At 61.9% G+C, this 22,719-nt stretch overlaps 1 protein-coding gene across 1 annotated transcript in view; it reads left to right on the top strand.

The window, feature by feature from the left end:
* CROCC2 (ciliary rootlet coiled-coil, rootletin family member 2) overlaps nt 1-22,719 on the top strand; it is a gene marked incomplete at both ends in the record, with an annotated part of 68,136 nt that overhangs the window by 38,036 nt on the left and 7,381 nt on the right. The window contains 11 exon segments of the mRNA XM_079709939.1: nt 45-221; nt 2,934-3,047; nt 6,012-6,155; nt 9,240-9,436; nt 10,047-10,206; nt 11,114-11,281; nt 11,787-12,150; nt 12,437-12,618; nt 13,408-13,528; nt 14,293-14,388; nt 18,441-18,616. Of these exon segments, the coding sequence (XP_079566065.1) occupies nt 45-221; nt 2,934-3,047; nt 6,012-6,155; nt 9,240-9,436; nt 10,047-10,206; nt 11,114-11,281; nt 11,787-12,150; nt 12,437-12,618; nt 13,408-13,528; nt 14,293-14,388; nt 18,441-18,616 (1,899 nt within the window).

Here is a 22,719-nt window from a genome sequence, read left to right as displayed (position 1 = left end):
CTGACCTGTGAGTCTTCACAGCCTGTCCCTTTTCTTCGGCCCAGGAGACCCTGAGTCTGTCTCTGACAGAGGAGAAGGAAGTGGCAGCACGCAGGCTGGAACAGGAGAAGGAGCTGGTGGCAAAAAGTGCAGCCAAGAGGCAGGCTCTGAAGGAGGAAATTCAGAGCCTGAAGCATGAGCGGGATGAGAGTCTCCTTCAGCTGGAACATGAGATGCAGCAGGTGATGGGCGGACCACGAGGCAGTGGGGAGTTCTCATGTCTGCTCCCTGTGCCTTCTGCGACCCAGCAAGAGGGTGTGGGGGCAACCTTTCCACGTCACTGTTATTGCAGCTTTGATCTTCCACAGCAGCCCTGGTGGACAGACATTCACCCACCTACCATCCACCCATCCATCCATCCACCTATCCATCCATCCACCCAACCACCCATCCACCCATCCATCCATCCATCCATCCATCCATCCATCCACCAGTCCAACCATTTGTTCATCCATCCATATACCCATTCATCTATCCACCCGTCCATTCATCTGTCCATCCAACCATGCACCCATCCAACCATCTGTCCATCTATACATCCATCCATCTACCCATCCAACCATCTGTCCATCCATCCACATAACCACTCATCCATCCATCCATCCATCCATCCACCTGTCCATCCATCCATCCATCCATCCATCCATCCATCCATCCATCCATCCAACCATTCATCCATCTGCCCACTAAACTACCTGCCCATTTATACATCCATGCAATTCACTGTCCCTCCACTCCCTTGTCCATCATCCATCCGTTCACTTGAATATCCATCCTTTATTCACACACCCAGCTGTCTACCCACATACATAGCCATCTATTAACATACCCAATTGGCCATTCACACACCTGGCCATAAATCTAGCCATCAACTTGCTTAAACATCCATCCAACTATCCATCCACACAACTATCCATTGACTCACCTGACCATCCATCTATTCAACCACTCACTCAACCAGTCATCCATCCATTCACTTAAAGATCCTTCTCTCTGTCCACACACTCAGCTGCCCATCCATATCCACTGATTATCCATGTGTCTGATTATCCCTCCATCCGTCTGATCAGCCAGCCAGCCAGCTATCAGTGTGTCCATCCATCAGCCACCCACCCGACCAGCCTCCCATTCCATAGGCTGTTGGAATTCAGACACTGGGCAGGTAAAAGCTACCCTCTGAGTCCAGGCTGTTCCAGTATTCCGTGCCACCCTGAAGCATGCACTGTTGAGTGAATGGAACAGACAAGTAAACACATTCATGTGGGTTGTCACACTGTGACAGGACTCTCAGATGTTGGTACAAGCTACAGATTGCGGGAGAAGAGTTACAGTAGCAGGAATAACCAAGGTTTACTGTCAGACTCTGCATCTCTAGTTTGATTCTCACAATGCTGAGAGGTGCACGCTCTTATCGGCTCCCTTTGACTGGTGGGAAACAGAGATTCACAGACGTTGAATAACTTGCCCAGGGTGGCACGGTACACCTGCTGGGCAGTGGGGACCGTGTCCTTGGCCACTCCGCTCTCCTGCTTCCTGAAAGTGAGGATGGCATGTCGAGGGTGGGGCTTGAAGGAGGGTCAGGAGGCTGTGGTAGAGGAAGAGCATCATACGAATGTCCGGGGAGGGCAGAGCCCCGGTTTCAACTGTTCACTAGGGTGACTCACAGAACTCCAGGAAGCATTACACTTGCAATTAGTTTTATTGTAAAGGACACAGGCCAGGACGAGCCCAGTGGAGAGACACAGGGACGGGCTCTCTCTCCACAGAGCCAGGGCAGGTCACCCACTGAAACATTAGGGTGTTTACCAGCCGGTAAGCTCCAGGGTTTTATTGGGGTTTCCTTGTGTGGGTGTGATGGACTAAACTCAGGGTCCAGCCCCCTCCCAGAGGCTGGGTGGTCAGGCTGATCTCAGCGGCTCACTGCCCCAGGGCTCTGACCACCGTGTTAGCACAAGCTCAGGTGTGGCCCCAGGGTCCACAAATAACAGACAACCCTCACCTGTGAAATTCCGGGAGTTTAGAGGCTCCCCCAGCACCCAGGGCAAAAAGTAGACACACTCTTTGTTACAAACCTCCTCCCAGAGACTGCCGTGCACAGGCCAGCAAGTGGGAATACACACTCTTACGCCCGCCTCTGTAGCACAAGGAGGAAGAGGACACACAATGTTCTGGGCCTTTCTCTTCTCAGGATCAGCAGATCTGGGGTCTTTGCACACTGTGTTCAGAGCTCGATGGCTGCATGACGCCCCGACGTGTGCAGGGACCCCCCTTTGTTCTGTTGGCCTCCCTTCGGTGGGAGTCTTGTTGCCATTATAAATAACATTATAAATACTCATCGGAGACCCCGAGCGTAGGTCATGCACGTCTCCAGGCTGCCCTCCCCAGTGGGCCTGGCATGGAGAGGATGTGCATTTGTGACTGACGGGCATTGCCAAATCTCTGCCACCCCACAGCCTGATGACAGAGCAGGGGTCCCTCCCACCTCGGGGCTGGTGGGTGAAATGCAGCATCTCTGGGGGCTCACACGCACTCCTCACCCTCAGTGACGCGGAGCACTCGGGGAGGCTAGGGACCCCTAGCGGTTCCTGCTCTGTGCCCGGAGCGGGTGGAGGGCTCCAGGGAGGAGGTGGCCCGTGAAGCCCCCTGACCTGCGTTGGGAAAGAGCAGGTATTGGACAGATGCAGGTGGGAGGGGAAGGGCACCCTCGGTGGGGTAGGGTAGCTGCCTGAGTGCGGGCTGGGAAGCTGGACCCACCCCCTCAGGATGCAACTGCCTCTGAGGGGCTCCTCCTCCCAGAACCTACGTCCTGGCAGGGCCGTGGCACCCAGAATTCTGCTGAGCCTCTCCTCAGAGCCCCCCAGCCCTCTCACGAGCACCCCGCCCCTGTCGCCCAGGCCCTGTCTCTGAGAGAAGCGGAGGCCAGCCAGCTGAGGGAGGAGCTGTCCAGGGCCACGTGGGAGCTGGAGCTGGTGCAGCAGGAGGCCCAGGGCCGGCAGGAGCGAGCCGAGGTGAGCCCGCACCCCAGCCGGAACGAGACACCTGGCCTGGCCGCCTGCACAGCCCAGCGGGGGCGGCAGATCCCCAGAGGCGCCCCCTGCCTGCCTGGTCCCAGGGATGCATCCCCTCCACCCAACCCACCCGAGCCTCCGTTTCCCCCAGGGATCTCCAGATCCCCTGCTGGGAGGGAACAGTGTCTCTGCGGGAAGCAAAGGCGATGGGTTGGGACAGGGGTGGGGGGCAGCAGGCCAGTCACCCTCGTGCCACTGGGCAGAAGCCAGAGAGGGGAGGGCCTGGCACCAGCAACAGAGGGGGCAGACCCAGGCTTATGCCCGCCAGCCCCCCAGACCCTGGCCTTCCCTGTCTGACTTCAGCTGCCTGTGGCACAACATAGCTGTAGGAGACTCCGAGGGCCTCTTGGGGCTGACTTTCTGGAGAGGCCCCTCCCAAAGGAGAAACCCAGCGGGTAGGCCGGCATTGTAACTGAGGCTAACGCTCACCGGAAAGGATCCCATAGGGAATCCCCAGCAGAGCCGGAGGGAGGCATCCACCAAGGGGCCAGAAGAGACCCCAGCAGGTAGCCGCTCACCCTGGGCCAGTGGACAGAGGCCCACACGTGCATAGAGGCCACTGTGGGCAGCCAGCTGGAGTCACCTGGGGCTCCTCACTCCTCTTCAGGAGCCCACGTCTGGGAGAGACAGGGCAGGCCAGAGCAACTAAGACTCCGGGGAGTAGGGGTGGCAACGCTGGGGTCCTGTGCCCACCCCACGGGCGGGGCTGGGCACCGCTGCGGTCACTGGCAGGGTAGCCTCGGCCTGTTTACGGAGTGGTGCCAGGCCCTGGGTGGGTGACACAGAGGCCAGGGCCCTGCTGCTCACGGGGGAGGGGGCCGGGGGGATGGCTCACGGGGAGGTCGGGGGACGCAGTCCCCCGCGGGTCGTGGGGGTGGTCGAGGGCAGGGCCGGACCCTGCTGCTCAGGACTCCAGCCGCACCCAGTCGGCTCAGCTGGGCCAGCGCCATGTCTCCTCTGCCCCCTGCCTTTGTCCTTCCAGCCTGCCCACCTTCATTTTTCACCCCAGTCCCTGGTGTGTCCCCAGCCCCAAGGGTGCGGGGTTACATGCTCCCCTGGTGTTGCATTAATGATTCAGTGAGTCCATGAACGACTGAGTGGGTGGAGCGCAGGCTGCAGGGCTGGGTGGCGACCCTCTGACCCCACAAGCGGGGCCGTGCTCAGTGACCGCACGGGGACCTGGACGAGGGCAGGACGCCCAGATGGCAGGCCTGGGGAGGCCAGGCAGTTTGTTTCCGCCTAGCGGGCAGCGGGGGGAGGGGCGCTGGGCAAGGGAAGGAGTGTTGCAATTGGGAGTTGGCTGCCAGGGTGTTTCCTCACCCCCTCCTGATGCAGCGACCTGGACCCCGGGGCACCAGCAGAGCAGTCCGGGCAGCTCCTGGCACCCGGGAAGGTGTTGCCTAAGAGCCTCTCTCCCTGGAGCCCCCGCCCTGCTCTGTCCAACCCCGGAGGCCGGACGGCCCCTCCATGGGCACAGCCGCGAGGGGCGCGGGAGCCCCATGGGGCTGGGGCCTCCTTTCCCCGACCACCCCTAGCTGCTCCCTCGGCCCACCCTGTGGTCAGGGGGCCAGGAAAGACCCCAAGACCCGGGAGCGGAGGCCCCGGCTTGCAGAGGGGCCTCTCTGGGAGTCTTCCCTAGCGCCGGCTCTGAGTCTCCTGCTGGATGGGCTGGGGGGTGGGCTGGGGGGCCTGCCCGCCAGCTGGGCTCTTCCGGGAGCTCATTAAGGGTTCTTTTGCCACCTCGGCTTGGAAAACGGAAATTAAAACCCACTGAGAGGGGAGGGTCGGGAGAAAGGCCAGCCAAGAAACACCAGTTGTGGGGTGACCTACGAGCAAGCCCCCCGTAGGTGGAGGGGCTCCCGGCTTTGCCCTGCAGTTCATGACCCCGAAGAGGCAGTCCTTCCACTCGCACCCCACCTTGGCCACACCAAGCACTCACTGCAGCCTCGCTAGGGCTGTCCTGGGGGCACAGCCAGACCTGGCCGTCCAAGGTGACACTTCTCAGTGGAGATGGACAGCAGGGGCCAGGAACAGAGGTGGCACCAGCGAGGTTCCTTCCCCGAGAACAGGAGGCTTGGCCTGATAGAGCCCCAGCCTGCCAGATCCCTCAGGCAGTGGCCTGTGAATTGGGGAGGTGGGGGAAGGGTGTCTCCCGGAGACCCAGTGGGGGGCAGCAGGGCACCAGGCCTCCCTGGAGCACAAAGCCAGCTCTGTCCCTTGCCCTGCGGAGGAAACTGCCCCTGGGGGCCCAGACCACCCTGGGCCGGGTGGCGGGGGTGTGTCCTGGCCAGGAGGCTGGGCTGGGCCTCGGGCTCAGGGTAAGCAGGTGGTGTCCTCGTTCATGGACAGGGGGGGTTCGAGCACCGCCATGGCCAAGCCTGTGGCCCAGAGGTCCCCCTGCTCCAGGTGCCCCTCGGTTGGCACTAGAGGAGCGTCTTGGGTGCTGTGGCCACAGGAAAGCAGATTCAGGCCAAGCTGAGTCCCGCCCGAATGGACATCCAAGTTCGGAGCGTAGCCGCGTGTCCGAACAGGGACGACCCCTGCCCAGGGGGTGCAGGCAGAGCCCCCGACCCCTCCCGGGCGTGTCATGGGCACTCACACACTTAGAGCCTGGGGGCGTCCCCCAATCCACCCGCCTCCTTGAAAGTTCAGGGGGCAGAGTCAGCCCTTCCCATGGGAAGCTCCCCGCCCCGCACCGGGGCCTCTGCCCCGCCCCCCTCACCACTGAGACCCTCAGGAACCGGCACTGGTGGCATTGACCGTGGTCATCCAGAGCCCCAGGCCCACCTTATGTGGCCCGAGCGGGCTGCCCGCCTGGCCCAGGACCGCGTGTGGCTGCCCGTGGGGGCCTGAGCCTACCGCCAGGCGCGCTTGACACTGCGGCTGGTTTGCTGCTCCCCCCAGGCCACCATCAGCGCCACGACCGCAGACCTGAAGGCCCTGCAGGCCCACTTTGAGGATGCCGTCTCGGCCCATCAGAGGGAGGCCAGGGCTCTGGGCAAGAGGCTCCGGGAGATGGCCGCCCAGCGGAGCAGCGCCTGGAGAGAGGTGAGGCAGGGCGAGAAGGGGGGGCCCCTGCGAGGAGGGTGTGACCTGAGGGGTAGGAGGGCACCTGCATCCAGGACCCACCTTCCAGCAAGCCGTGGGGAGAGCCCAGGCGAGACGCTGCTGAGCGGGTGCGGCCCGCACACAGCGTGAGGCCTGGATGCCACCAGACCGGGCCCTGGGGGGGCGAGGCCTCCCTGGGCAGGGGGAGACACGCAGAGTGAGTGGGGTGTCCCGGGGCAGCCACGCGCGGGCGCCGCCAGGGCCCAGAGGCTGGTGCAGGGCCCCCAGAGCCCTGTGAGGTGTGCCGGGGTGGGGGTCAGGCTGCGCCTGGGCGAGCGGAGCTCGGCGGGCAGGCTGGGGAGGTGTTTCTGAAGGGGGTTTGATGGGACGTGGGGATGCCGGGAGGGGGCGGGCAGGCGGGCACAGGGATTGGGGCGGGGGTAGGGGCCCCGGGGCCCGGCGACCTCACGCACTCCCCGGGCCGGGCGCCAAGGCTGGCAGGCGGGCGGGGGAGCGGCCAGCAGAGTGAGGAGAGGGGCCGGGCCCTCCCCCAGCCCCCCGAGCCGGGCCAGGAGAGGACGAGAGCGTGATTGAACATGACAGCCTGTTTACTTTGGCCCCCAAAGAGAAAGGTCTCCTTTCAACAGATTTCGAAGTCAGGCCCGGTCAGCGACCACACGGGGAAGCAGAATGAGATTTTAACACTGGGGGCGGCAGGGGGAGGAGCCGGGGAGGGGGGGCACGTTTGTGCTGGTGGGTGAAGGGAGAGAGCAATGCCTCGTGGGAAGTTCAAGTTCCCCGATCGGCCGCCCCAGAAAGGAGAGGGGCCCCAGAATGGGGACGGGGTGACGGGGAGGCTGGGGCGGGTGGGGGGGCAAGGGGAACCATGGCAGAGAGACGGAGCCCAGGGGACCCTCCCAGGCGCCAGGCTGGCCCGGAGTCGCCATGGAGACCATAGCACTTTCACAGCCTGTAAACGGGAGGAACGTCCAGGCCTCTCCCAGCCGTGCCTGAGGTCCACACGCGCGTGCGTGCGTGCGTGTGTGTATCACGCGCAATACATACACCGCCTGTGCACATGGAGACCACACCCCCGTGCACACACGTGCACACACATGCACTCATGCGTGGACACAGCACTCACACACGCAAACACATATGGGCACCACATATGTGCAACAAGCAGCACATGTGACTCCGAGTGTACTCACACGTATGAGCATGACACATGCGTGTGAACGGACATGTGGGCACGCATGTCTGCACATAGGTGTGTGCAGACGCACACACCACACACGCATGCTGTGTGCATACACACGTGTGTGCTTGCACATGCACGCACACACGTGAACACGCACACACAAGCCAGGGCCCCTCAGCAGCCCCTCCCCTGCTTTCCCTCCTCCATGCAGAGCCCTCGGGTCACCTCCCTGCAGGAGATTTCAAAAGAGTCTGTTTATACAATTTCTAGTAAAGAAATAATTATTATAATCACATTAAGAGATTTGGCTGTAAAATTCCTGTAAAAGGGCCGGTTGTTCTCATGAGGCGGGGGGCGGGGCGGGGGGGCTCCCCCGCGTTTGTTTTGCTTGTTTTCATCTCCTCGGCCCTGGGAAATGAAAACAGCTTCTTTTATGACGGATAGGCCCTTTTGCTGGTCCTTGACCTTCGGGGTGGATTTCTGCTGAGCTCGGCGGAAAATGCTCTGCACAGTTGTGGCTCCCACATGTGGGGGGCGGGAGGGGAGCGGAGGGGGGCCCTTCCCAAAAACAGAACAACAATAACAGCCAGCGGACGCGGGAGCCAGGCCGGCCAGGGGCCTGGACAGTGTCCCGCTGAAACAGCCAGCAAAGTGGGGCTCGCTCTGGCAAACCAGCGCCTGGACATGTCTCTGTTTTTGTGGCTTCCCCCGCCGGCTTCCTCCACCTCCTCCTCTGGGGCACGCCTTCTCCAGAGTGCGCCGGTGGTGGTCGGTGGGGAGACCAGGGGTCCCAGCCGAGCCCCAGAGCCCGCACGTCGGGCTGAGCTGCCCCTTCCCGGGGGTCTGCACTCCCTCCAGCACCTCCCACCAGAGGGTGAGCCCCGGGTGCCCTGAGGCAGCTCGTGTCCCAGAGCGCTTAGGAACCCTGACCGCCACCGACGCTTCAGCTCGGCTCTCGGCCCCACAAAACCACGGAGCCCTCAGGCCCTGCCCGGAAGCCAGGGGGTGAGGAGGGCCCCGGAGCAGGGGATGACACAGGTTCTGGCTCCAGCGCGGTGGGAGTCCCCCTCTGGACCCGGAGCAGATCTGGCAGGGGACGAGGACACACCTGCAGCCTCTTCCCCCTCCTCGGGTCAGCTCACAGAGGTGCGGAGTGGCCTGAGGCAGGGTCTGGGCTGCTGGGCCCTGAGGTCCCCACTGGCTCCACAGCCTTCCCACCCTGGGGCCTCTGCTGCCCTCACCCCTGGGGTTTAGGAGGCCCTCGATTCTGTGGCGGGCACCTTGAACCGTGCTCCTGTGACAGTGACAGCCCGGTCCGAGCGGCCCTGCTGCGGCCAGAGGACGCTGAGGGCGCCGTCGCCCAGAGACCTGGCCTCCCGACTCCCTCCCTCACCGAGAGGGAGCCGAGGCCTGAGGCAGTAGACGTGCCCACGGCCTTGCAGGGCTCAGGAGCCTGGGCTGCTGAGGCTGCTCTCCACACCAGGGTGGGCGGTGGCCCGGGGGCCACACCCTTATTGAAGGGAGGAGCCGGCCCGAGGGACACAGGTGGGGACAGTGCCGATGTGTGGGTGAAGCTGTGTCCCACACAGGCCCTGCTGACCGGTGACCAACGTCCCCAGGGTCCAGGGAGGGAGCACAGGGCAGCACCAGGGTCAGGAAGGGCCAGGGTGTCTCCTGCCAGGGCTCTGGGATGGGCCCCCGTGAGCCGTCCTGCAGCCTCAGTGGCGTGGGCAAAGCCAGGCTGCCTGCTTCTCCTTCGAGCACTTGACGACCCGGGGCCGGGGTCGGGGGGGCACTGGCGCTGCCAGAGCAGAGCCGGAGGCCACAGCTGACCCTGGCCCGTGGCCCCCAGCTGGCCCCTAGAGACACACACTCCTCCCCAGGCCGAGAGGCTGCGGGCACAGCTGGACGAGGCCCAGGAGGGGCTGGCCGCCCTGCACCGGGAGCTGCAGGGCAGCGAGGAGAGCCGGGAGAGGCTGCACAGGGAGGCCCGGGACGCCTGCCAGGCACTGGAGGACGAGGCCCGAGAGAAGAACATGCTGCGGGTCACCCTCCACAGAGTCGAGCAGGAGAAGGCCAGGTAGGGCAGCCGCCCCACAGAGCAGCCCTGGTCCTATTGAGCTGGGCCAGATGATGGTGAAGTGGACACACCAAGCGGACCCAGGGTGCCAGCTGCCCGTCCAAAGGGTCTACGGTGCTGGCACAGGAGGTGGAGGCTGGGACGCCGCCAGGCCTGTCCTCACCCTCAGGAAGTTCCGTTCAGCAGGCAAGACAGGCCCCAGGTGGCCAGAAGGAGACGGCCCAGGGCTGGGGAGCAGAGGGAGGCCAAGGACCTGGTCAGTGGCTCCGGGATGCCTACCAGAGGCAGGACAGACTGGCCGGGGCTGCGGCCCTCCCCGGGGAGCAGCAGATGTGCCGGGGGTGCTGGACACTGGGTCTCTGGGAGCGTGGCTAGAGGGAGGGGAGTGGGGAGAGGGGCTGAGACACGGCAAGGGGCCCGGCCAGCTGGGCAGTCGGACCCGGACAGAGGTGTGCCCCAGGAGGCTGGGCTTCGGGACACTCGAATCGGATGTGGGCAGTGTCTGGCTGGAGTGAGGCGGGTGGCCTGCCGGGTGGCCAGGACCATCACCTCGGGGGATGCCGGAGCCCCCGGGGAGCTCCCCGGCCCAAGGTTGTGACCCTCTGCTCAGCTTTCAGCGTTCCAAGGAGGAGAAGGCACAGAAGGTGCTGGTCCTGGAGGAGGCCCGGGCAGCGGCTCAAAAGGAGGCCAGCGAGCTGCGGGCCCTTCTGCAGGGGGCAGAGCAGGCACGGGCAGATGCCCGCCGGCAGCTCCAGGAGCTACGCAGACAGGTGAGGGGCCGCCCTGGAGCCCATACCCCTCCAGGAGCGTCCCCCCCACTCCCCAGACTTGGAGCCACAGCAGAAGGGCCCTGCTTAGACTCACAGGGCCTGGGTTGGGTCTGCCTGTGGGGCACAAGGACAAGCCCCACACCTACTGGCTTAAAACAATCATTCGGACGCCCGTGGACTCTGAGGGCCAGGAGGGCAGCCAGGGCGCCACGCCGAGGAGACTCCACTCCACAGAGGGACCGATGGTGGGGCTCTCCCAGCACGTCTTCTCAGGTGTCCGGTGGCTGATGCTGGCTGTCGGGGGGACGGGGTGGGCAGCTCCCGTGGCCCCGAGTGGCCTGGGTTCTTCCCATCACAGCCGCCTCAGGGCTCAGGGTGAACAGATGGGTACTGCTTCACCCTTTAGCCTTGGCGTCCGAGGTCACGGCCACTTAACACTGACCACCTTGGTCTCAGCCCACCCAGGAGGGCCCTAGACCGCCCTTCAAAGTGTGCACACCCAGTTTTGCCAGACTTCTGCAGACAAATTTGTTGGTGAACTGTCTACTGTAGGGACGGGCACAGGCACCCTTCCTCGCTCGAATGGCCTCTGCACCGGCATTTTTCACGTCTCTGGGCTCCACAGAGTGTCCTGGCCCCAGAGACGAGACAACAGGAGGGGGTGTGGAGTGGCCGAGAGAGTCAGCTCCAAGGGCCTGGTCCTGGTCTTGCGGGGGGCATGGCACAGACCCTAGGCTGGAACTGGACTTGGCCTTAGCCTCCCTGAGTGCAGTCTGCTGCCCGGGAGGGAGGCTCCCTCCCGGGCCATGTGAGCAGAGGCAGAGGTCAGGGAGGCCCCCCCAGCACCCCCTGCCCTCCTGGCACGGAGGCCCAGGCGACCCCATCAGTGTAGACCCCACACACCCAGGTGATGTCACTGGAGGCCGAGAACCAGAGGAAGAGCCAGGAGCTGTGCCGGATGCAGGTCCGGGGCGCACAGGGTGCGCAGCAGCAGCAGCAGAGCCAGCAGGGGGCGCTGGAGCTGCAGAGGCTGGCGGCCAAGGCACAGGCAGCCAGAGAGGGCTTGCAGAGGGAGGTAGGAGCCCAGCAGCGCCCAGGGCTTCCCGTCTGGCAGGCGCGGGGCCTCAAGCTGGGGGACTGGCTGTCTCCACCCCAGCCTGGGCACTTCCTGAGGGGCTGTGGTGTCTCCGTTTATCCCCCATTCACTCATGAGTATTCAGAGGGCACCTTGCCTGAGTCCACGGAGGGACCATCCCAGGGGATGGGGGCACAAGTCAGGCCGCGAACAGGGTCTGCCTGGGGCTTGCCCCACGGAGGCCAAGGAGGGGACAGCCTGGGGCCATCGCCCCATCTGGCCAGGGTTGTGTGGCTGCCAGTGGGCTCTAATCCTGCCAGGACCTGCTCCATTGTTCTGGGGTGTCCCTCCCCACCTGGGCTCAGGTGTCCCCATAGTCCGACAGGGGGTGGGAAGCAGGTCCAGGGCCCCCTAGCTGTGACATGCTGAGGAGAGGGTAAGACCAAGAGGGCTGGGGAGTCTTCAGAGGGCAGGTGGGTCTGGAGCCCCCGAGTCCCTCCCCCAGGTCCTGAGGCTGCAGCAGACGCTGGCGGAGGCGGAAGCGGAAGCCAGGGCCGAGGCCCGGGTGAAGCAGCTGGAGGAGCACCTCTGCGAGAGCTGGGGCGCCGAGCGGGCCCTCCGGGCCGAGCTGCACGGTGTCACCAGGAAGCTGCAGCAGGCCAGCGGCACGGCCGATGGCCTCCAGGCTCGCCTGGATAGGGCCTGCCAGCGGGTCGGCAGCCTGCAGCAGGAGGTGGCCCAGGCTGAGGGCGCCCGGCAGGAGGTGGAGGCCCAGCTGGGCCGGCTGTGGTCCACGCTCCGCCTGGGCCTGGGGCTCCGGGGACAGAGCCCCGTGGCCTCCCCCGAGCGGCCCAGCTCCCCTGCCAAAGGTCAGTGTCCTTCGTGGCTTCAGGCAGGCTCCTGTCCCAGCTGGGTCACCCTCCTGGGGCATTCCCCGCCCCCTAGGGCTCCTGATCCTTGGGTCCGGGTTAGGGTTAGGAACGCAAAGGAGGAATGTCTGGGAGCAGAGCCAGCAGGAGAGAAGCGGGGGCCTGAGCCCTGAGCCTCTCCCCAGGCTCCCCGTGGCCGGGGACGGCAGAGAGAAAGGCGGACAGGGCACCTGCGTGTCTGTCACCGCATCCCTGCCACGCTCTCTCAGGCATCACTGTCTTGCAGGCTCAGAGGGCACCCAGGGTTCCCCTGGGCGGCGGAGTGCCAGCGCCCCCGGCCGGTCCCGCTCGCCGCTCCGATGGCCCTCGCCTGCCCCGGGAGATCGCAGCACAGAGGGGGCCGTGGCCTCGGTGAGGGACGACCTGGGGGACTTGGTGCAGAAGCAGCGGGATGCCCGGCGGGAGCGGGAAGGGGGGCGGGGAGGACCCGTCCTGGAGGCTCCAGGAGGCGGCGAGGAGACGCTCGCTCGGTCTGCTGTCCTTCTGTCTGTCCGTCCTGGATCCACTGAGACCCTGGCAGGACCCTGAGGGATAAACACCAATAAATACCGGCATCCCTCGAAACCCAGCTGCCCCATTGTCCAGGGCTGCCTTCCGTCCTCAGACCAGGCAGCAGTGCCTGTCCTCTGAAGAACCAACCCAGGGGCTGGCCCGGTCCCCCCTAGAGTGCCCCAGTGACCCCACCCTGCTGCCCCAGGGATCCCGCAGGGCAGTCCATGAGCTGCCCCCGCCAGATTCTCCAGACTCGAAGGGGTGAGGGTGGGAAAAGACAGACTGACAGTGACCGGGCCCTGGCCCGGGGTCCTCCACGGACACCTGTTGCCCTTCCACCGCCCACCCCCGCCCCGCCCGACCAGTGCCAGCCCCGGCGACGGGCTCCAGCCCCACACAGGCCCAGATCCCGGTGGGGGGCCGTCCCTGCAGGTCACCCTGACCCCACCTACCGGCCGGCTCCTGTGCCCCTGCAGGCCCTGTTGCCCCGCTCTGTGTCCATCCCGCACAGCTGGACACGGGAGCCTAGCCGCCGCTCCGGCCCTCGGTGCCCCCCTCCCCGCACCCGCAGGCCAGCCCAGCTATCCACCGCCCTGTCCCACCCGAGCAGCCATGAGCTGCCCCACCCGACCCTCTAGCCCAGTATTTGGCCCTTCACCAACCCACGCCCACCAGCTGCCCCTTGACCTTGGTTCTCCCGCCCAGGATGCCTGGCGCTGCCAGGCGGGGAGGCTGAGCAGCCGGCTGAGCAAGGCCGAGAGCGAGCGTGCCCGAGCCCAGAGCCACGCGGGGCAGCTGCAGAGGGCGCTGGCCGAGGCAGAGGGAGGTAGCCGTCCTTCCCCACCCTGCCCTGGGCACCACTGCAAGGGCGCCCAGAGCCCACCTCCTGGCACCATGAGGGTCCGTCCCAGGAGCTGCTCGGGCTCAGGCCACGGGGCCAGACCCTGGAACCAGTGCGCCCCCCACCCCGAGGTGCCCCAGCACCTGGCAGCTGGTGGGTCTTTCTCAGCCGTGGCTTCCCCGTCACAAGGCAGTAAAGTCCAGAGGCCTCCAAGGCCCGCCCCGACCTGGCCCCCAGCTCCTCCGCCACGCCGGCCTCCTGCAGTCCCACCTCTGGGCATCTGCACTGGCTGTGCCTGCCGCCCGGGCCCTCTTCCCCCACCGGGTCCTCGGCCCACGTCAGCTCCTCAGAGGGAGGCCCCCTGCCCTGCTGGTCACCCCACCTCCTTTCTGTCCCCCTTCCCCCACTCCTGGGTCTGCCCAGGAGGCAGGCCCGGGCCTGGCACGGAGTCCAAGGGAGGGATGTCCGGGAGCAAAGCCAGCAGGAGAGAAGGAAGGGGGGGAGGGGCCTGGAGTCCAGGCAGAGGGAGCTGGCACCCCAGACCTGCCCCCGGGGACCTTGACTTTGAGGCAGGACGGGAAGGGCAGGGAATTTTCAGAGGGGGACCTCTCCAGCCCCTACCATCTAGGTGCTGGTCACTTAAACTCACCAAGCCTCAGTTTTCCAGCCTGTGCAATGGGAGGGGCCATCCCCGGGAGGCAGCCCCACAGAACTTGGGAGCCAGGTGAGCTGCCCCGCTTGCCCCCCAGGCCGGCGCCAGGCGGAGGGTGAGCTGAGCGGCTCACAGGCTGCGCGGGCCCTGCAGGAGGAGGTGCCCCCGAGGCGCGGAAGAGCAGAGGCTCCAGGTGGGCGCACCTCACACCCCGGGGCAGGGGGCGGGGTGGGGAGGAAGGCTTCTGGGGGAGGGCGTGTTCCAGGTCCCCGTGGGCAGCGGCACTGGCTGCACAGGTGGCCCCCGGTCATCGGGCCCCCACAGAGCTCGTCAGGGCCACCCTGGCAGAGCCGTCTTTGCAGTGGTCCCAGCCTTTATTTTACAGATTTGCAGACACTGAGTCCTGAGCAGGGAGCGGCTTGGCCCTGGTGGCACAGTCGGCGAGGGGCCGAGTCGGGCGCAGACCCCCGGCCTCCCAGGTCTGTGCTTTTGGCGGCAGGCATAGGGTGGCACTGGCCTAGCTTTGGAACTCTCCAGATGTGTGGGGTCATATTTCTGCCGCCGCGGAACCGCATTTTCTTCTATGACACTCACACATGGAAGGAGGTTGCACAGGGTGGACTTGGGTAAATATGCCACGTGCTGGCCTTTGGGGTGTGAAGGCGGCCACCGGGGTGAAGTTTTCAGGTGAGGATCTGGGCCTGGGGTGGGGGCCAGGCCTGGGTGGACGGGGGCTGGCCCGGACCCCCCTCACTGCACCCCACCCAGGCCCACAAGTCCAAGGAGCCCTGGACTGTGCTAAGATCACTCGGCAGGACAGCGCCAGGGCTTAGCTGGGTCTGGGCCGCTGCGGCTGCTTGAGGGCCTCAGGGCATCAAGAACAGCGCACCTGGCTCAGGGGGTACAGGCCCCAGAAGTGGTCACCCCCAGGTGTCAGGGAATCCGGCCCCCCGGCCCCATGCTGAAAAGACGAGGGTGACAGAGACAGCAGAGTGGAGGGGCTGAGGAGGACAGGGGTTCGGGTCCAGGCCACCCCCTCCCAGTGCCTTGCGAGGAGGGACCTGGAGAGATGGCCTTGCAGGTCAGCACAGCAGTGAGCCGGGCGAGACCTGTAGGGCCCCAGGGGCAGCCGGCAGGCAGGCCTCCCCTCAGAGGGCAGGTGCGGACGCCAAGCCTGCGCTGACTTGCTCCATGCAGGGCTCAGCTTGGAGCCTGGTGGCAGGGGCCTGGGTCCCAGGTGCCCGCTAGGCCAGGAGCCTCTGAGGAGGGGCCTCCTGCAGGCGATGGGCAGAGAGCAGAGGAGGAGCTCAGCCTGGAAAACATTGGTGAGCTGAGAGGAGATTTCTGTTTCAAAGGCCCCAGTGGCTGCAGCTGCTGCAGAGAGGCTCGGAGGGCTCAGTCCCAGGGCCCAGGTGCCTTGCTGGGGGCTTGGGAGATGCCCAGGAAGTGTGGGGTCTGAGGAAGCAGGGGAGGCGGGGCCAGGCTGTGTTCCATTTTACACGTATGTCCACATGTATTTGTTCCATGCACATTTGAAAATAGTGTTTCCTGTTTGCAGGTTACACGTTTTGAAGTATACCTCTTAAACCAACCTTTACATCATTCAAATATTCCACCTTGATTCTGTCTCCTGGATTTATCGAAGCTAAGAATCACGTGTGGAATTTTCCCAAGACAGTTTTTTGGGGCAAGGTCTCCTTTTATCTCTAAGGGTCTGTAACTTCTAGATCTCTCTGACATGCTCTCTCTAACGTTTGCTTACTGGTCTGAAGGCCTCTGTGCCCTGCTCCGTGCTATTTGTCTTGAATTCTACTCTGCCCGACGCTGGCAGTGTCCCCACCATCTCCTGACCCTGGCCTCTGCACTTTGCTCTGTAGGTTTTCGGCCATCGTGTCATCAGCCTGGCTTTGGTTACAATCCGACTTTAGAGTCTTTCCCTTTCACAGGAGAATTTGCCCCACTGACAAGTTTTGTGAGAACTTATGCTCTGCTTTTCTTCCATCGCCGACGAGACACCTGCCCCTTTAATGACTCCTCACGACTTCCTTTTTGTCCTTTCACTGTGGGGTCATCTGCCCGCCCCTTCCCTCCAGTGTCTGCATCCTGGTGTCATCCCTTGTCCGGTCTCTTGGTCACCGCTGGGGGGGGGGGGATTGTTACAACAATTGAGGCATTGTCCCCTAATATTCGGTGTTAAGTGTGAAGAGGATGTGTGTGTCACCTGAGCTCAGGGACCTCCCAGGCCGCCCCCAGCAGCAGGGTTCTGCACCTGTGCCCCAGCTCCGCTCTGCTCTGAGGGCTCCCCTCCTCCAGACCTGCCCCACCCCCTTCCTTCTCCTCAGCGCCCAGGCGGGGTCCCTGAAGAGCTGGACCCTGAGTCTGAACCCCACCCCACCCCCTGGCCGTGTCTGCCGAGACGGGGGCTTTAGGCTCACAGCAGCCCCCGCCGGCATTCTCCTTTCTGACAGCCCAGCTGCGAGTCACCGTGGACGGTTGACTTCACTCCACGTGTGAGCCCCTGTCCTTGGCCAGAAGTCCCGCTGGGCTCCCTCCGGGCTCCCACACTTGGGAGGCTGGGTCCACCCTCCTGAGGCTCCAGGAGGCGTCCCCTTGCAGCCGCGGGACTAGGTCCCGTTTCCCAGCTGTCTTCTGGACGCCTTCTCATAGGCTGCCCTGCCGCTGGCCGCCGCCCCGGCCTATGGCCCTATAAGGGACTAGGCCCACCCACCTGGGTACCCTCCCCTTGGGTGAACTCGGAGCCAATGGGCAGAGCCTTAAATACAGCTGCAAATCCCTTCGCCAATAACCTCACGTACTCGTGGGACAACACCAGCGGAAGGTCACGGGCCATCTCAGGATGCAGCCCTTCACAGCTGGGTTCTGTTAAACATGGCAGCTGGGCTCTTCATGAGCACAGATGGCTCCCTGAGTCAGGCTCACGTCCCACCTCTTCTGAGCGGGCCCTGTTTTTCCTTAGATTTCAGGCGCGTTGTTTGCCCTCTGACCTCAGTGTCAGACGGTGTCAAGAAATGTGAGGGTGTTTTAGGTTACTGGAGCTGCTCCTTCCGGAGTGGGAGCCAGAGGGCCCGTTGATCTTCGAAATGTTTGGCCTGCGCGTGGGGAGCCCGCTCCGCGTGAGGATCAAATCTACCTTCAGTTTATACGACTTCTTTCCACTTCGAAACCGTCTCTTCCCCTCCCCCCACTCCCTGCAACTCTCAGCCGCCCACCCTGCACTCTGGGCCCTGCCCTCCTCGCTGACCTCGAACTTCACCTTCTCATCACGTCTCCCACCAAGTCTGGGAGGACTTAGGGTCTCCGTGGGCTTAGCCGCTCTGCCTGCTCTCCCTGCCGCCCCACGGCCCCGGGCTGGCGCTGGTGTTTTCACCGCAGATGCGTCGCCCTCTGGCTCCCCCCTGGGCTCACTTCTCAAGAACATCAGTTACCGTTTTCTGACACGATTCCCCTTTCTTGCAATAACTCTGTTCTCTTTTTGATTCGAGACCCTCAGATCGGATTCCGTGGACCGACTGCTCTCCTGAATCACAGTTGACCGCGTGCGACTCATGTAGTGATTCTTCTTCCTCCTTTTGAGAAGGGGGTCTGGTCTTATTCCCAGTTGGGGGTACAGAGGAACCTATCAGGGGCTTCACGCGTCTCTGGCCAGATGTTTCAAGCCCCAAGGGAAGGCAGAGAGGAAGAGTCCAAGGGGAGACGTGGGGAGCAACAGCAGAGACAGCACTGAGTCCCCACCAGAACTTTTCTGTTCCAGGAATAGGCAGGGTGAGGGCCCCGACCTCAGGGCAGAGCTGCGGGGTTGTCCTCAGGCTCCTCCCCCTGGCACTTGCCTGCCAGGGGGGTGGGGGCCTTCCTGGTGCCTCACCCACTGTGACCCTCATCCCTGGAGGCCTCCCCTCCACACGCCCACTGTCCCCTCCAGCCCCAGCCTCTGAGGTACCCATGTGGGGTCTCCACACGGGGCGCAGACGGCTCTGCTGGATGTTGTTCACATATTCTCTACCCCTGTTCATTCTTCTGCTCGATCAAGTGTTTAGCAAAGTGTGTGTGCTACAATCTATCCATCGTTTGTCCAAGTGTTCTAAGAATTCTGGCAATTCGCAATCATCCTATTTGTAGGCCCCTTCCCTCCACGTGCTGCTCTCCATCTTCCGGGAACCCGCAAAGTCCCTGGTCTCCAGCTGAGGAAAGTCTTCTCCTATTTTTGTAACCTGTTGGTCATTGCAGTGGGCGCCCGGGAGGGGGTTCAGACACACCTCAGTCACCGGAGGCCCCGGGCACTCTCCACTCACAGCCAACCCAGGCGGCAGCGTTTCCAGCCCGCTGTGGGCTCAGGATACGTGGCCACACTGCCTGCCGCCCACTGCCTGCACCACGTCCAGGCCAGGCTGCAGGCAGCCAGCGTGAGCTAGAGCGAGGCTTGCATCTGACAACATCTTTCACTCTCATGGACTGGATTTTTCCCTCGTTTCACATAAGCCAATGTGTTTGTCAAGAGAAAGTTAATTAAAAACATATTTTTCTAATTAAATGGTAGGCTGTGCTATGCAAACAGTAAGATTCTTGTTTGAGAGCAGATCCCTCCCTGTTTCCAGGGCTACCCTGGGAATTCAATAGATCAACAATGCAGAACCGAGCCCCAAGGTTAGGACACGCGCGAACACAGCCCCCGGGGGGCCTGCAGGCAGCTGGTGGGGCCTGAGCCAGCGCAAGGCGCGGCGGGGGGCCTGGCGCCCGCCCACTGGGAGAGACCGCCCGAGGCTGTCCTCGGACTGGCGCCAGGTCACAGCCTCGATGGCTCAGAGGGGCTCACAGCGTCCACCAGCACCTCACACTCCCTCGCACACCTCCCCTCCTCTCCAGAGAGCTCACCCCCCAGGGCCCAAATCCAGCTTCAGTCCAGGTTCTAGAAGCAAAGTGGGGAGCCGCTCGGCCTTCTGGGCGCGCTGTGGCTGGAGTGCATTCCTGATACTTGCTCAAGAATGTCTGTGTTCCTTTAGGGCACCATACTTGTCAGATGTTTTTGTGTGTTAAGAGTATTTTATCTTCATAAAAGGAATTGGTGAGCTTTCCATCTCTTTCTACTACCTGGGATCATCAAATAGCCTCAGAGTTAAGCCTTCTTGAAAGGTTACGTTGAACTTACCTGCACATGCCCTGCCCCTCCTGTCATCTTAAGTAATACATTTTCACTTCCTATCCCAGCTTTTCCCTCGCTGTCTCTTTGAGTTTTTCTATCTCTTCTGGGGTCAGTTTTTGACATTTGCAAGTCACCCATCTCATATGTTTAAATGCGTTGCCAGGAACACGCTCTTATATTTGGTAGCCATTTGTTATTTTTACACCTGTAGTTAGATCTTATTTATATCTATAGTTAGATCTGTTTCTGTCCCTGATGTTGGAGATTTTTATTTGTCTCTCTTTAACTTGCCAACAGTTCATCTGTTTTATTGGTCTTTTCAAAGAATCAACTTTTATCTCTTTTCTCCTTTTCATCTAGTTTATTCGTTTCAGCTTTTATCCCTATTAACATACTCTTTTTTGTTGTTGTAATATTTCTGATTTCTTCAATTGCATAAGTGATGTAGTTATGTTTGGGCTTACTCTTTCAATAGTAAAAGCATTCAGTGTTATTGTGTTTTCCCTCATTGTGGTTTGGTATGTGCCCCCATAGGTTTTTGTTGTTGTTGTTTTATTTATTTTTGGCTGCATTGGGTCTTCGTTGCTGCGCTCGGGCTTTTCTCTAGTTGCGGCAAGCGGGGGCTACTCTTTGTTGCGGTGTGCGGACTTCTCACTGTGGTGGCTCCTCTTGTGGCAAAGCACGGGCTCTTGGTGCATGGGCTTCAGTAGTTGTGGCAGGTGGGCTCAGTAGTTGTGGCTCGCGGGCTCTAGAATGCAGGCTCAGTAGTTGTGGCACACGGGCTTAGTTGCTCCACAGCATGTGGGATCTTCCCAGACCAGGGCTCAAACCCGTGTCCCCTGCATTGGCAGATGGATTCTTAACCACTGCACCATCAGGGAAGCCCCCCCAAAGGTTTTTAATATGAATTCTTTTCCTTTCTTACCAATTCTCTAGGAGTTCCCGTTTTTATTTCTTCTTTAATTCAAAGGTTATTTAGAAGAATAACTAAATGTTTGTGCCTCTTCTTGTTGCTGTGTCTCGTCTTACTGGAGAGAGGGCTGGCTTTGGGGCAGTTATAATCTTTTGATCAGCTTCTGGATGGATCTTTGCTTATGTTCCTGGTTTGTCGGTTGTTTCTTGGTTGTCGGTTGTTTGCTTTCTTGGTTCGGTTTTGTCTATTTGTTTGTGGTATGTTTGGAGGGAAACTGGACAAGCTGATTGCAGAGTTTACAGGGAAGAATAGATGTTTGAGATTTTCTAAGAAAATTTTGAAATAGTAATACTGACTGTAACAGCAGCGTGGTCAAAGCAGCAGGGGTTGGCACAAAGGTGGACAAAGAGGCAAGCAGGACAGGGCAGAGTCCAGAAGTTTCCAGCTATCCCTAACCGGCACCAGACCCCAGCCTCCTGTCTGGGCCACTGAGGCCCACTGTGTGAAGTAAGGGGCTTGGGCCCCCTTATATTTGAGCACTTCCCAGCGCTAGTTCTGTCCTGTGACCGGCCCGAGGGCTCGCGAGGCTCCCAGAGGGCAGGGCCAGGTGGCCGTGCACTGCTGCCCAGCGCTCACCCACACTGGACACTTGCCAGCCGATGAACAAATCGATCCATTGTCGCCAGTGGATGAAAAGGCTGAGGACCCGAACTCCGAAGGATGCGCTTGGGTTGGCGGCAGGTTCTGCTCTTGTGCAACAGGCAGGGTGCAGAACGTTACCTCTGCCTGCTGTGCTAGTGCCTGAGGCATTTCTAGCCTCTACAGACCCCCATTTTACAGCAGCTCCCATGGAGGGGGGAGGGGAGAGGCAGTCCTCACAGGTCCTCTCCCGCCCGTCCTTCTCTTGCTTCCGATGAAAACGCTGTGAGATCGCATCACACCTGTCCGCAGAGGGGGAAACCAAGGCTGGGGGCTGGTCCAAGGGCACGTGCCAAGCCCCGCCTCCTTCCCCAGGCCCGGGGTGGAACCGCAGCAGCCCGCGGTCAAGCCTTGTGCCCTGAGGCAGCTGAACCCCCGCGCTGAGCGCAGGCTTGTGACGTGTGCACGGCCAGCCGCCCCCCATTCAGGATCAAGGCTCAGAACCAAAGCAAGCCAGCAATGAGACTGACTCAGTGGGGCAAAAGGAGATGTTCATAAAGGGTGCCCCGTTCAATTATTATGGTTCATTTGAATTCCATAAACGTTGAGTCACTACAAGAGGAGCACAATGCTTCACATGAGTGGTTTGGAGCCTCTTTAAAATACCATGAAATATTTAAGCCATATTTGAAGGAAACTTCTGCTTTTCTACTGGAAAATGTGTACAAACAGAAAACTATAATTTCCAAAATTGTAAAGGGTGAAACCTCAATTTTAGGTACAAGCATTGCCCTCTTTCCTTTCCTTTAACTTTCTAAACTGACAGACCAAAAAAAGTTCCTACAGGGTCACAGCACCTGTCCTGGCCTCACCCAGCCTGGGACGGGGGATGCCCGGTTGCTTCCCCTCCTTGTCTGAGCCAGTCCTCCTCTTGTATTTAGTGAAAACGCAGTGGGAGATGGATGCAAAGCCCCCTTAGACACACGGCTCCCAGGACACAACTGCTGCGTCCTCGTGAATGACGCGTGTTTGCTGGCCGAGACCCGGAAACTTGAGGGCTGAGCCTGGGTGGGTCCTCGGGGGTCCCTGTGCTTTCAGGCGTTCCCGCTCTGGCTCTAGACCCAGTCTCCCTCTTCCTAAACAAGCACCTCTTGCCCGCCACAACCCACACCCCCTCCCCTCTCTGCTGGCCCCATCTCCCCTCCCCCAGCCAGGTTTCTGGAAGGGCTGCCCCTCCCAGACCATCAGCACCGCAACCTCCCGGGACACACACAGACACAGAGATCACCAGCAACTTTGGTCCCTTCCAAAGGGTGCTTTTGGGGTCCATGTCTACCCGAGCCTCTGGACCTTTCCGAACAGGGGCCCGACCTCTCCCTCTGATCTCCGCCAGCTCTCTGGTCCTCCCTGGGCCCCGCCTCCTCTTCTCTCTGCTCTGAAGTCCACTTGGCCTGGACCCCTTCTCTCCCCCTCCTCCCCTCCCCCTCCTCCCCTCCCCCTCCTCCCCTCCCCCTGGCCTTCGGTGCCAGGGCCTCCATAGCCACTTGGTCCTGTGACACTGCCCCCGGCGCAGTGACCCCCAGGAGACCCCTCAACGTGCTCCCACACCCGCCTTCCCATCCCAGCAAGTGGGCTCTGGACACCCCGCGCCCAGTCCAAGCCTGGGAGCCCTCGGGGCACTGTCTGCCCCTCACCCGCCACGCAGCCCTCAGGCTACCTCTCCATTCCGTGGCACGTTCTTCCACTTCTTGGCCTCTTGAGCCCAAGCCGCCGCAGGCTCCGTGTGGACAATCCCGGGGCCCCCAGCTTGCCTT

The sequence above is a fragment of the Hyperoodon ampullatus genome (assembly GCF_949752795.1).
Source record: "Hyperoodon ampullatus genome assembly, chromosome: 8".
Classification (NCBI taxonomy): Eukaryota; Metazoa; Chordata; class Mammalia; order Artiodactyla; family Ziphiidae; genus Hyperoodon; species Hyperoodon ampullatus.
This window is presented reverse-complemented; position numbering and strand designations above follow the sequence as displayed.